Genomic DNA, 14,665 nt, shown 5'->3' on the forward strand with positions numbered 1-14,665 from the left:
TGTTTCTAAACAACGTAAGACATACATTAAGCTTATCAATTACTGGAAATGATAATAGATCATTAAGAGTTCTTACTAATCGAAGGCTCCAAGCTCAGCTAAATGATCTATGGCTACATATATGATCAACCAAGACATTATCCAACTCTATTATGAGTATATATTGATTATGTTTAATCATTTTATAATTTTAGAATAATATATTCCCTGTGATAGAGTTATGTATGTTCCATTACAAAAATGTATATATAATTATTCAATTATATACGGCTAATCTATCTATTATATAAAAGAAATATGAAAGTAGTTTGACATCCAAACAATAAAATGTCATTCATTATTATATATAATTTACAAAATAAAACATTTTGTTGTTTATAAAAACTAGTGAATTTGATCACAAATGATGGATTCAAAGGCATTTTTTGTCTAATAATATAAAAGACTAAAATATTACATGTATATATACAATATTTTTTACAATAATATTTTATAAATGGTAGTGACTTTTTTAATATGTCTAGCCTCTAGCAGCGATGTTTGTATAACTCTCTCACAATTCTATTTTTACTATTTAGACTGATCTTATTTTGTTCGTCGTTATTATAAGAATCATTTTTGTCTTTTTTTTTCTTAGGCTATTATAAGATTTTCAACAGGCTAGCTAGGTTCTCTTAAGTAATAAAAGTAAGTCAAAATATAATATGTATGGTATCCTCTAATTTTAAATTGTACTTTGAAAAATCAATCAAAGATTCCAAAATGAGAAATGGTTGGAATGGAATTGGTTGCTGATAGCACAACTTGCAAGTGAAGCAAAGGTTAGTTTATATGAGCATTGTATTGTGGCCCTGATGATCCCTTAAACCCTTTTGTCTCCTACACTACTCATCCCCACTACTACTTAGCTTCTCACATCACCCCCCTTCTTATTCTTCAACTGTGAAGTATGTATGATTAATTTGGCTGAAATTCATTCGCGTGGAGAGTAGAAATTAAACTGAATTCCTTACAATATGTGTGCATACAGTAGTGATGAAGGATAGTGTAGTACTTCAAAGGGGGAGATCATCTCCCTAAAATTTATGAGTATTTTTATCGATAAATTATTTGTTCAAAATAAAATGCTTAATAAGTATATAGTATACTAAATAATTTAGAACTAAAAACAATATATTTTTTTTCTTAAAATTGACTCAAATGTTGGCCCTAAGTTTTTTCTGGCTCCACCCGTGTGTGTATAATGTTAGCTTTTTGTTACATGATAAAATATTTTGGAGATTAAGATTGCTTTAATTTAAGAATATTATTATTTAGAATGGTACGTGTAAATTTAAAATAATGATTTATTTATTTACTAATAAAAACTACACATAAGAATATATAATTAATTAACTACCACCAATTTAGTGTAGCTTTTAGACAATGTGATACATCACATTTTTAACGTAAATTGAGTTGCATATTTTGCAAAAAAGAGTTGTTATACAATATAAATATAAGTATAAACATATTTTTTCTTTTCAATAACGTAACTTTTCATGTTATTTCTATAATTTTTATACTACTAAGTGTAAATCTAGATAAATTAGAATGATAGAACTAACAAATGTTGTAGCAAACTGACAGATTTTATTATCTTGATTCTTGCATTGAATACAAGATTCTTACATTATATTATTATTTAATAATCACTCATTTGTTTGTTTTATTATATCTTTTTTTTCTTTCTTTTACCTATTTTATTGTGATAAATTAAGAAGAATTAGATTTCGTGTATCAAAGAATGATTCTAATAATAAAACATTTCAATAAAATATATGAAAGTTGAAGTTGAAATCTCATTATTGTTAATATAATCAACAAGAGAATTATCGGTGCTAAGACTTAAATAATTTAATTCCTAATGCAAACAAATAAAGCAAGTAAAAATTAATGAATAATACCCACTCAGATGAAGATATATAATCATATGAAAATAATAGTTAAAATTATTAAATAATTTAATATATTTTACTAATTTATTTAACATTTTTATAAAAGTAATTACCTTAAAATTACTAAAATTTAAGGATTTGATTTTTCGAAAAATAATTTTTATATGGAGAAAAAGATCTCCTGGGGTTTGAATATTTGAAAAGTAAAATTTAAAATGTTGGAAGATAGAAGTACAAATGGTATCAAGCAATTTTATGGGGATCAAACCAGATCAAATAATGTGTGTAATATAAAATTTATTGAGAATCAATTTAAATATATATAATCAATTAATTTGTGTGATATAAAATTTGTTGAGAATCAATTTAAGAATATAATATATATATATATATATATATATATATTGAAAAAATATTTTTCTAAAATAAAAATATTAGTAAAATAGTAAATTAAGGTTTAATCAATTTTAAATTTGTAATATTTATTGGTTGCCTACCTCATCTTCAATTTTTTTCATGTCGATTTGTCATTGGCCAATAAATTATTGCATAAAAAAATTAAGATTCGAATATTTGACACTTAATTTAAAAATAATTAAAGTATTATTTTATTATTGACATTCTCAGAAAAGCTTGATTCATATATTTTTGATTAATTTTATGGTATCTATTATTTAGTATTTAATTTTTTTCTAATTTACTTTTTATATTAAATTTTAAATATTTAAAAATGATTTATTTTTATATTTTAAAATTAAAAATTAATTTTTAATTATTTTTAACATGTTAAACACCACTTTTCAGTTTTCAGTTTCCACTTTTGATGCCCTAAACCTCAACAATGACCCATTGCTCTCCCTCCATAAATACCAACACTCTCCACACTCTTCCCTCCTCACACAAACACAACCCTTTGGCCTTCTCTTTCTCTGTCCAAAACACTGAAACTCGCATAAAGAGAGAAGAAACCATGTCCACCAAAATCATCAGCATTGCAACACTTTTACTAGCTCTCTTCACAACAACACAAGCCAGAATCCCCGGTGTCTACACTGGCTCCGCATGGGAGACTGCTCACGCCACATTCTACGGTGGCAGCGACGCCTCCGGAACAATGGGTATCCACCATCACTTCAAAGTTTCTTCCTTTCTAACCCTTCAACTCAAAAACCTTCACTTTTCTTTTATTTTACTATGTTTCCTCTGTTTTCCTCTGTTTTCAACTAAACCCATCTATCACCAAACCTTCAAAGTCCAAACCCACACATATAATGTCTTCTCATTTTCCACCTTTGAAAAACTTTAGCTTCCAAAATAAAAAAATCAATTTTTTATTTTTTTAATTAATAATTACCGGTAAATGTTAGAAGAGAAGAGAAAGGAAAGCTGAAAATTAACTTGTAATTATTATTACTACGCAGGAGGAGCATGTGGTTATGGAAACTTGTACAGCCAAGGGTACGGAGTGAACACGGCGGCGTTGAGCACTGCACTGTTCAACAATGGCTTCAGCTGCGGAGCGTGTTTCGAGATCAAATGCGCCAACGACCCCAACTGGTGCCATGCGGGTTCGCCATCGATATTCGTGACGGCAACTAACTTCTGCCCTCCCAACTACGCTCTCCCAAGTGACAATGGAGGTTGGTGCAACCCTCCAAGGCCACACTTCGATCTCGCCATGCCCATGTTCCTCAAGATCGCTCAGTACCGCGCTGGCATTGTTCCCGTCTCTTACCGCAGGTAACTAACTCTTCTTTGACTTTTTGAGATTGTGGCTTTTCAACTTATCAAAGAATAAAAAAAGAGAGGAAACGGTGTCGTTTGGGGAGACAAAGTGAGCTCATATTCTGCTACGGTGGAGACAAGACAGTAATAGTGGGAATGGTACGCAATATTTGACGATGTAGTCTCAACTCCCAACTATGAAATACAAATGAGAGGAGGGTACCATTTTCTACGTGGACCTCAGTAGCCGAAAACGGACAATCTGGACCGTTCATCTCAACGGGATTCGGGATTCTGAAACATTTGGCCGCGTAATTGCACGATTCCCCAAACAATAGAATCTTCTTTTTTCATCTTTCCACTCCATGCATCATGATTCCCTCCCACACTGGTTAACTATACAGAAAAGGAAAATTAAAAAAGAAATAAAATTTTATTTTTATCTAACAAGCTATATTTGTCTAAAGGTTACAAATACTAAGTCATAATTGGTGGATTTTTTTTCTCTTAAAAAATTGATAAAACCCTGTAACAATGTTTTATTACGATTATGCCCCTGTTGTGTAGGGTTCCATGCCGCAAGCAAGGTGGAATGAGATTCACGATCAACGGTTTCCGTTACTTCAACTTGGTTTTGATCACGAACGTGGCAGGTGCAGGGGATATCATGAGGGCGAGTGTGAAGGGTTCCAATACAGGGTGGATGACCATGAGCCGTAACTGGGGTCAAAACTGGCAATCAAACTCTGTTTTGGTTGGTCAGTCACTCTCCTTCAGGGTCACAGCCAGTGACCGTCGCACTTCCACTTCTTGGAACATTGCACCCTCCAATTGGCAATTTGGCCAAACCTTCACCGGCAAAAACTTTAGGGTCTAGAAACATACATACAAACATGTTATGGACAAGTTTTCAAGTATATCGGTGATTTTTAACAGTTATCTTAATTATATATATTATATATATTTTTTATAATTAAGATTAACCGTTTAAAATGATTGAAATACTGGTATACCGATACATTTAAAAGTTTTCCATGTTATTATGGTATATATTTTATTTGTGAAATATTTGTATCCATTTGCATATTATTCATCATTAAACGAGGTATAGACTCAATTTAAGTGTGAGTTTATATTTTATCTAATGATAAATAATATTTGAATTGGTACAATCTTTCACATCTTATATATATATGTTCAATGAACATCATTAAAATAGAAAATTAAAAAGCGGTGGTATGTATTAGTGATACTTTTTGACATTTTCTTTGTCTTGTTTTGAGGTAGTGGTGAATCAATCAAATATATGTCTTCGGTATATGGGTTTAGGTTTTTCTTCAAGGTTTTTATTATTTTATATAGATATCTCCATTTTGAGTAAAAGATGGTGGAGAATATGACGATGTAATGAACTTTTTGAAAGGAGCTGAAGTGGCTTGCAAGTTTATATGCCCGCAGCTATGCTTACTATATATATAAATATTATCATATTATATATTTTATATAACATGATCATCAAGTCTGCTTAAATATTTTCTTTGTTAATTATAATTATAATTTCTCATTGATATTGCTGAGATGAGTTTGATGTGAGTTTATGCTTTGCTATCTCGAGCCTTGGATATGATTCATTTTATTAGTACACTAATTGAAATTCGAAAAGTGTGGTTAGTTGATGCATGCATCTTTCACAATTTAGCATGCTTTATTTACCAGCGCCGAAAAGTTAAAGGAGAAAAAATATTCAAATCAACGTTGATTAATAAGAGTATTTGTCTCTTCTTTGATCTTTGTTATATTGGTATTAAAAGTAGATTCTATGCCTTCCGTGATGGTTTTCCTAACTTCTCTGATGCTATCTTATGTATTAATTATGTTAGTAATGATGAGGTTATCTTTAATTTAGTTGTGAAATTGCGAAAAGGTATGATTCAGGCATAATGCAAGTTGAATTATATTACAAGAAAGTAGTGTGCCTTAGAACATCTTCGACAGAAGAATTTATTTTTGTTGTTATTTTTGCTTCATCTATTCTTAAAGTAAAAGAGCAAGATAGTCGCATCGCAATCCACAATTACATCATACAAAGTAACAAAACTACACCAGTCCTTCTTTACTCGTCACTTTAAGAAAAGAAGTGGCATAATTATAACATATTTTATTATGTGTCATTATCACATATTAATTAAGAAATTTATTTAGTTTAAAATTTTATCACACGATTACAATTCTAAGAATAATATTGACACAAACAATGAAACATAATGTAACAACAGAATAAATTAATCAGATGATAAAAATTAAGTGAAGACATTTCCACAAGCATATTTGATAATTAAAGCACATTGCTATAGTGAAGGACAAAATGATTTGAAACATTAATATAAAATTTCGAATGCAATAAATCTAGAAGTATTTTGAGAGAAAAGATGTAAATTTAAGCACTTAGTCCTTGTCTAAATAATTCTTTCTAGCTATTCACATCCAAACATTTACATAATTTCCCTCTAACGTTTATGAAGTTTCCATTGCTCCAATAGAAAATTTACCCCTTCTTGCAAAGTTGCTTTTCTTCCATCTTTGTAGTTCCATAATTCCGAGGTTATGTACCGTCCACTTGGATTGTATTCATTTATCTCTCTTAAAGCTTCCACCACAGCGTTGTACACTTCTTCCCCCATCTCGTTTTTTAGTCCTTTCAACTTTTCATCGTTATCATCTACCATTTCCTGAAATGAGACAAATGAGCAAAGCCAGATAAGAAAAACATATTATCATAAAAATAATGCAACGAAGTTTTAGACATGAATAGAAGTTGTAAATGACTAAATGCAGTGGTCCTGTTTGGAATAACAACAAATAGACCAAAACAATGGTCCACAACATTCCTATGTTCAACTGATATCCATATTTAGTTATTTACTTTCCAGTGAAAGCAAATATGTTTAATCAAAAGTGTAATGCCAATGAGCCGTGGCTCAGATGGCATATGTCCCCGTCCTCGCTAAGAGGTCTCGGGTTCGAGCCTCATCTAATATAAATTGACCCAAAAAAAAAAAGTGTAATTAATCTTCCGGCGTCTTCCTAAATAATATTGGACACAAAAATAAAGGGGCAAAAGACATTACACCTTATGTAAAATATGCTGATCGGTGTCACATAAAGACTAAAGACAAACCACACAACTTAGTTTGTCATAAAATTATTCAACTTAAAACATATACATTTAATGTTACCTTCCATTTTTTTTCCTCCAGTGATCTAAAGTCTTTTTCTAGATTTCATTTCATGGCAGATAGGGCCTATGAAATCCCAATTCTCAGTAAACATAAACCCTGAAGTTTCAGGACCAATATGTTCTAGAGGTCACACAGTTATAAACCTAGAGGTGGCTGGCTATGGGGAAGGAAGGGTTTTGAAGGGTGTAAAATTTACACTACAAGCTTTCCCGTCCCCTCCATTCTCTTCCAAACGCAATTCACAAACAACCCTTATGGTACATGGATCAAAGCTTCTTCTTCATCTCCTGTTTCAAGTAAAGCAGCTATCATGGATATTTATTATCTTCATCCATCAATAAAACAATGGGATAAATGGAATGCTAATAAACGAAGGGTATTGGGTTATATAGAGTAGAAATCTTTAAAAAAATTTCTTCAATAAATACACTATAGAAGCATTGGAAACTACAAAGTTTTAGTTTTTTTAATAAATTATTTCTACATTAAACACCTTAACAAACGCCCTTTAGCAAAACTGTAAAAGAAAGATACAAATTCTATTAAGACTGAAGAGCGATATCAAGAAAAAAAATATTTCAATAGATCTATAAGATTAGCAAAGACACACCTGATGTTTCCCATCAATTGTGCTGATTTTAAAGGGATGCCAGTCTGGGTCCTTAAGATACTCTTCCCACAATGAACACAGTTCCAAAGCTCTCTCTTCTGCTTCCTCATCATTATATCTTTTCCTCATAAATTCAACAAACGGTCTAATATCAAGTTCCCCCATTCTCCTCACACCAATATTGCCACGAGTACACATGTCTTTAACTCCCTGAAACATTTAAAATATAAGAAAGCATGGAGAAAGGAAAGGAGGTTTCAATGTTCAGAGCATAAAAATCCATGAGCCACAAGTCAGGTAACAGACGAGAACTGATTATCCACACAATATGACTGTTGCACCATTACAAGCCAGCAGTGCTGGTCTCTTCTACAAGTACAGTTTTAGAGACATATGAATTAGAAATAATCAATTCGGCGACATGTTAATTAGATATCAAATGAATAAGTTGACTTTAGTGGAGTTACTTTGTTACCTTGATGTCTAACTGAATAAATTAAATTTGGCAAATAAAAAAAAAGGGAAAGAATGTACTATAAAAGAAACCTTAATTTAAAACAAAGTATATTTCATCTCCAACGAAATTTTTATTTCTTTCATTGTGGTTCATACAGGACAGTTTCATCAATCAGTTAATATCTTATCTGATTCATATAAGAATTTATTGAGCTGACAAGAAGCAAAACCTGTGTCTAATAAATGACCGGGTCATATTCCAATGACAGCCAAGAAATCAGATATCAAAGTATTAAAAAAAACAGGACCTGATTGAACAGATGCGCTTACAGTGTAGTTCAAAAAAATATGCACTTTGGAATACTTTTCAATATGCGCTTATCAGGGAAAAAGGGAAAACAAAAAACTTACACTAATCAATACTTTTCGAGCATCCTGCAGCTCATCGTTGCTCTTACGCTCTTTAACAATTAGTGCTTGGTTCAATGTCCCTATCTCTCGAAGTGACTGTTCCTTATCTCTTAATTCGTTATATAAAATATCCATCACATTCAAAACTTCAGAATCTCCATCATCTTCCATGTGCTTCATGACATTTAATTTTCCCTTTAGTTGGTGAATCTCCAACTCCAATTTTTGTTTCATATCCAATTGTTTTTCAAGCCGGATAATTTTAGCATGGAGTTCTTCTTTTTGTCGCTGGATAAACAAATAGTCAATAGCATTAACAATTACACCTTTTTGCAATATAAAGTATAAATAAAGCCTCAAAACTGGTTATGCAAACCTCCTGATCTGCAGCCAGTCTCAAAAGATTTTTATTAGCCTTCTCTTGTTCATGAACAGCAATCTGAAGAGAGCTGTTTTTCATTGCATTCTGAAAAGACAATAAAATGAGGATTATCAAATAAACCTATCTTACATGCATCTTAAGCACGCCAATATTATTAAAGGGGATCGACCACTCGGCCAAATAAAAAAAATATGATGCCAAAGTGTTGGTTACAGATTCTTCGGAATAAATAAAAAAAATAAATCTCATTTGGAGGATACAGGTAAAATGGTAAAACTAGAAAAGCCACTGTAAAATTCTAATGCATACACCTCTAGACTGATGGTTTACTTTCTCCCTCTTTTCCAAAAATTTCATCCCATAAATTGCCTGCTTAGTGTATGACAACTCAATGGTATTCATTATTGTTCAATCGTAATTGTTCAACCCACGACACATATTGAAGATTGTGTCTGGTGATATCTACTAGAATGGAGTAAAGATCACACATAGTATAAGCTGGTTTAAGATCAAATTTTGCATGATGTAAACAATGATTATTGAATGCAATATAAAATTAAAACATTTACTGAGACTAGGTAACCATGTAATGCAGTGTATTTATCAATTAAGAATAAAATACACAACCCTCCGTCTTAACAACTAAGCATCCTTGAAAAGTATTTTCTCCTTCAATCTTCATTTTGAAGCATCTTAGAAAAGGAGTAACAAAATAACAAAAGCACCGCACCTCCTCAATCTCTTCTTTCAACTTTTTTCTTTCACTTTCATTATGTGCTTCCCGCTTTTCCAATTCTATTCTTCGCAACTCAAGCTCGGTTTTCTGAGATTCTAATTGTAACTTAAGCCTTTCATGGCCACTAAAAATATTCTGAAAGTATTGCCTTGCACTTGACTGTATTTTCTTCATCTCTGAATACAAGCAATAAAGACATAAAACGATATCATTACCATCGTCCAGGATCATTCTAAAATAATCAGTTGCAAATCTATTGTCGTGTTCTAACAGGACGTTCTGAACATTTTTTAATTTATTTTTAAATAGTAGATTTTATCGTGAAAACATGATGCTATTGCAACCAAAGTTTTTGGAATTTAATTCTGCAATAAGTTATTAAAATTGGAGTTAGTCCAGCGATCCAGAAATTGCCACGCTGGAAGTTGTACTAGGCAAACAAATTATTGGTTGCATCACAGCATTGGGTACTTAAAAAATGGACAATAAACCGGAAACATGAAATAGTAACAATTGCATACATAACCAATGAATCAGAATCCAAACTGAAGAAAAAGCAACTTAGGCAAAATATTAACATATACCTTCGTCATGAGATTTAGTGAGCTTATCTATTTCCCCCATTACAACATCAATTTTAATTGTAGCTTCACTGTACTGTACTTCCATCTCCTTTAAAAGCTTGTTCTTTACCTGAATAGTGTTAGTTAAATTGAGCACGAGTTTATCCTGCTTTCTAGCTTCTTCTTCCATAAGTTGATTTATAGTCCTGACATCCCTCATCTTCCGCAGTTGTTCCCCAATAATATTGTTCAACTTATAATCATTGACTCGTGCAAGCCAAGCATAAATACCATACTTCAGCTCAGTATTAGCAAGCCAGTCCTTTTTACCATGGTGATCTAGTTCATATGCTCTTTCAAAACGCAATGCATCATCCAAGCCTAGCCAATTATTATTGAATTCGACAAGAGCAGTTCCAGAGTGAACTTGTGAACTCCAAAGTGCACGAACTCTACGTGGATTAAAACCCCTGCTTTTGTATTCATCCCTCAACATGGCACCACTTTGCCCTACACAACGTCCATCTTCTGTCTGTATAGTGGGAATATTAACTACAATCCCAGTCCAAGGCCACACAAACTGCTCATCAGAATTAACAAGATGGGTTTTGTCATCTGCAGGTTTCAATGGACCATCAATATTAATAACATCCTTTTTCAAATATTTTAGTAAAGCCAGATGATCTGCTTTCTCTCTGGCACTTCTCTTCTGTGAACTGCTCTGACCCACCCCAGAAGCATGTTCAAGTAGTTCTCTGTACACATAATCTCGTTTTCTCTTTTTTGGGCAGTATGGACATGTGAAAGTCTCATCTGAGGTTTTCACATTGTGATTTCCCATTTTAAGTTGGTCATAAGAATTATCTACATGCCACCTGCTTATTTGAGGTGCACTTGTATTAGTATCCTTTCTTGAGCATTGTTCCATTACGCTTTTTCTCGGGCTTAGTACTTTGGTTCCTGAAAGACCAAAACTAGTGTTAGCACAAATTATTAATATCTTGTGTTATAGATTACTTCCATTAAATATTGTAAGAGGACAACTTCTGTTTTTGCATACTCTGTCACTGGAGTAATAATCACGACTTGAACAAAAACATTTGTAACGTATAATTGCTTTGCTAACTAGGAGTTTACCTTCATTCACAGATTTTAAGTGACCATTCGCATTAACCAGATCCGTTTTCAAATATTTCACTAAAGCTAGATGATTGGCCTTCTCTGTGCCACTTCTCTTTTGTGAGGAACTCTTACTTACCCCTTTAGCATGTTCAAGAATTTCCCTAAGCACATAATACCGACTTAACTTTCTAGGGCAATAAGGACAAATGAAACTCTCGTCTGAGACTTTCACTATGTGCTTTCCCTTTTTGAGTTCCTCATAAGCTTTAATGAAATACCGCCGACTTATTCGAGATGCAGTTGTACCAGGATTTTTGTTAGAGCATTGACCCATCACAGTGTCATGCGAACTTGCTGTTGGGGAACCTGAAAGACAAAAAGTACTGTCACTACCGACATTATTCATGTTGCTCTACAGATAGTCCCTTCAAATATCACTCAGAAATGACCCATTTCTGCATACTGGGAAAAATTTATATTGAACAGAATTTTGTTTTTGTTGCTTCATTAAGAGGTGATCACCTTTATCTGCAGGTTCTGATGGGCAATTTGCATCCTTAATTATAACATCCTTTTTCAAATATTTCATTAAAGCTAGATGAGTAGCTTTTTCTTTCATGCTTCTCTTCTGTGAACTACTCTGACCCACCCCAGAAGCATGTGCAAGGATTTCCCTGTACGCATAATTCTGTTTTCTGTTTTTAGGGCAGAATGGGCAAGCAAACGTATCATCTGAGGTTTTCGCATTTTGACTTGCCGTTTTGAGTTTGTTATAAAATTTATTTACATAGAACCCACTTATTTGAGTAGCACTTATATTAGTATCCTTGTCAGAGGAGTGATGCTGTACTGTATCTCCCATGCTTAATACATTGGTACCTGGAAACAACAGATTAATGTTAGTACTGATTTTTTTCTGTTGCCATATATATATTTATTATGCCATTAAACATGTTCATGAATTGGACAATTTCTGCAGAACTTAGTAAAGAATAAATAACTTCAACATAACAAGATTGAACACCTTTATCTACAGGTTTTGTCGGGCCATCGAAACTCGCAAGATCTTTTTCCAAATATTTCGCTAAAGCCATATGATTAGCCTTCTCTCTTGCACTTCTTTTTAGTGCACTACTATGACAAACCTCAGAAGCATGTTGAAGGAGTTCCCTATACAGATATCCCTGTTTTCTCTTAGGGCAATATGGACAAGTGAAGGTCTCATCCGAGATTCTCACAAGGTGAATTCCCTTCTTGAGCTCTTCATAAGATTCATCTACATACCATGAACTTATTTGAGGTGCACTTGCGCTAGTATCCGTGTTGGAGGTGGAGCAATGAGCCATTACAGTTTCTCCCAGCCAAGGTATTACAATAACTGAAACTATTAACATTAGAACTGAGTACAGATGGTTGCAGTGTTGGTTTACCTATCGCTTCCATGAAAAAATAAATAAAAAATAAACAAATATTGTGGAGTAGCAAATTTCTTCCAAAAATTCTCCATTACTTTAAATTTTATTAATTGTATAAAACTATAAATTGTTAGAATTTTTCCTATGAGTAAATTTATGGTTGAACCATGATCAAACCAGGGAAACAGTTCCAACCAGAAACATGACCAGTTTGATGCCTGCCCCATTTGATTTTAAAACAGTAATCTTACCACCATTGTCCCCCTTTTTTGTCTAGAGTTCATTTGGTTCCAGCTAACCTAACTCAAGTTATATAAGCTTATAATAAGAAGAAAAATTTACATAAAACAGAAAGACAATGCAATGCAATGCAGTGCACGAAAGCATGCATGGCAATTCGGCAATTCAAAGTTGAATAATAAATCAATCAATTTCATAGGATGAATTCTGAGTCACCAATGCACAAAGAATTAGGAAATTAAAAAAAAAAAAGCATATATATATTTTGCAATTGGGTAAAATGTAGGGTATGGAGAGAAGAAAGGAAGAGAGGTTATTCACCTGAGAACTAAGAAATTGGAAGACGTTTGAGGCGTAGTTTTGGAATTGGGGTATTAGGAGAGAAGAAAGTAGTGCGATCGGAACAAAGAACGTTGCGAGTGAAGGGAATGAAACTATGGGAGCGATTTAGAGTAAGGAGTAACTCGGTACTGCCACTGCCATTTCCGTTTCAGTGTTTCACGTTTCCTTGTCAGCCGCAGAAATCACCCAAATAACAAAATCACTAACAATTTTACGGTTTAATTACACAATTAGTTTTTTGTGCAAAATTTTTAATTAGATCTTTATATTTTTTTATTGAATTTTTGTACTAATTTTTTTAATGAGTAAAGTATCGTTTTTATTTCTAACATTTGGGTTAAATTCTATTTGTGTCCCTAACGTTTAAATTGTCCTATTTGTATCCCTAACGTTTATAAAAGTGATTCAATATTATCCTACTATCAATTATATTAACAAATCAGATTATATTTTTCAATTATTCTCATTTAGATGTATTCATTCTCAATTAGGTCTTACTTGAATGTGTTCGATTTTAATATTATACCCACTATTTGTGTTTAAATTCAATTATGTCCATAAAAAAGTGAATTATGTAAATATTGTAGAAATTAGTTTTAACTTTTGATGAGCTATTTTTCGAAGCGGATCATCAATTCTATTCCAGACATTTGTATTTTAAATTCAAGAAGAGATTTTTAAAACTCAAACTAAAGCGTTCATGATGTGTAATTAATAACAGGATAACATTGAATCACTTTTACAAACGTTAGGGGTACAAATAGGACGATTTAAACGTTAGGGATACAAGTAGAATTTACCCCAAACGTTGGGGACAAAAATGATACTTTACTCTTTTTTAATTGAGTCTCTATATTTTTTTCTTTTATTTGAGTCTCTACACCAATTATTTTTTTTAGTTGGGTTCCTATACAATTAAGCCAATTACTATCAACAGATACCTAATTGAAAGAAAAAAATTTAGTGCAGGAACCCAATTAAAAGGAAAAAAGTATAAGCACCTAATTAAAAATTTTGCGAAACTATAGGGACCAATAGAGTAATTAAACCTAATTTGACCTTTTTAATAAGAAAAACTAATATTTGTACCCATAAATTTTACGAATGTTGACAAAAGTACCCATATAAAAAGAAAAGTGACTGTACCCATAAAAGATTGGGTCCATCTGTCAAAAATACTCGAACATCATTAACTCGTTTGCTCCGTTAACTTAAAGATCAACTCACGTTAAGTGCTTACTTGGCTATGAAACAGTAAATTGACGTATCTAAACAGGTTGTTACCATTATAATATGAGAAAGTATGGAGAGCCAATGAATATAGTGTACAATACGTACAAAAGAAGTAAAACTGAAATTAATATCAAATAATAATTAAGTTAATTAATTATTAATAATTTTCAATTTGAAATTCAAAGCAAATAAGGATTTGCAGTTACGTACACCGCAAAAATGGCCTCCCTCTTTCCCATGTGTTGTGAATTCCT

At 32.3% G+C, this 14,665-nt stretch overlaps 2 protein-coding genes across 7 annotated transcripts; one reads left to right on the plus strand and one right to left on the minus strand.

Annotated features, from left to right (window-relative positions):
• Positions 1-2,817: 2,817 nt before the first annotated feature.
• Positions 2,818-5,187, plus strand: LOC112702503 (expansin-A6). The gene is made up of 3 exons (XM_025753560.3): positions 2,818-3,055; positions 3,359-3,677; positions 4,230-5,187. Exons 1-3 carry the CDS (start codon positions 2,908-2,910, stop codon positions 4,537-4,539), a joined length of 777 nt encoding a protein of 258 aa, XP_025609345.1. The 5' UTR covers positions 2,818-2,907; the 3' UTR covers positions 4,540-5,187.
• A 775-nt stretch (positions 5,188-5,962) lies between these two features.
• On the minus strand, positions 5,963-13,382 carry LOC112702504 (protein INVOLVED IN DE NOVO 2). Of its 6 annotated transcripts, none has more exons than XR_003154169.3 (11): positions 13,158-13,382; positions 12,206-12,559; positions 11,704-12,060; positions 11,197-11,547; positions 10,081-11,019; positions 9,491-9,672; positions 8,755-8,844; positions 8,379-8,666; positions 7,512-7,721; positions 6,899-7,188; positions 5,963-6,391 (listed from the first exon to the last, which is right to left on the minus strand). XR_003154169.3 is itself a non-coding variant. In XM_025753562.2 (10 exons), exons 2-10 carry the CDS (start codon positions 12,525-12,527, stop codon positions 6,170-6,172), a joined length of 2,961 nt encoding a protein of 986 aa, XP_025609347.1. In that variant the 5' UTR covers positions 12,528-12,559; positions 13,158-13,382; the 3' UTR covers positions 5,963-6,169. The 6 variants fall into 6 exon arrangements, 3 of the variants coding, with proteins under 3 accessions (XP_025609347.1, XP_029143722.1, XP_029143723.1); XR_011863682.1 differs by having other exon boundaries at positions 12,206-12,565; positions 13,158-13,370; XR_011863683.1 differs by lacking the exon at positions 12,206-12,559 and having other exon boundaries at positions 13,158-13,373.
• Positions 13,383-14,665: the final 1,283 nt, after the last annotated feature.

This window comes from Arachis hypogaea, chromosome 7 (assembly GCF_003086295.3).
Source record: "Arachis hypogaea cultivar Tifrunner chromosome 7, arahy.Tifrunner.gnm2.J5K5, whole genome shotgun sequence".
In the NCBI taxonomy this organism is placed as follows: Eukaryota; Viridiplantae; Streptophyta; class Magnoliopsida; order Fabales; family Fabaceae; genus Arachis; species Arachis hypogaea.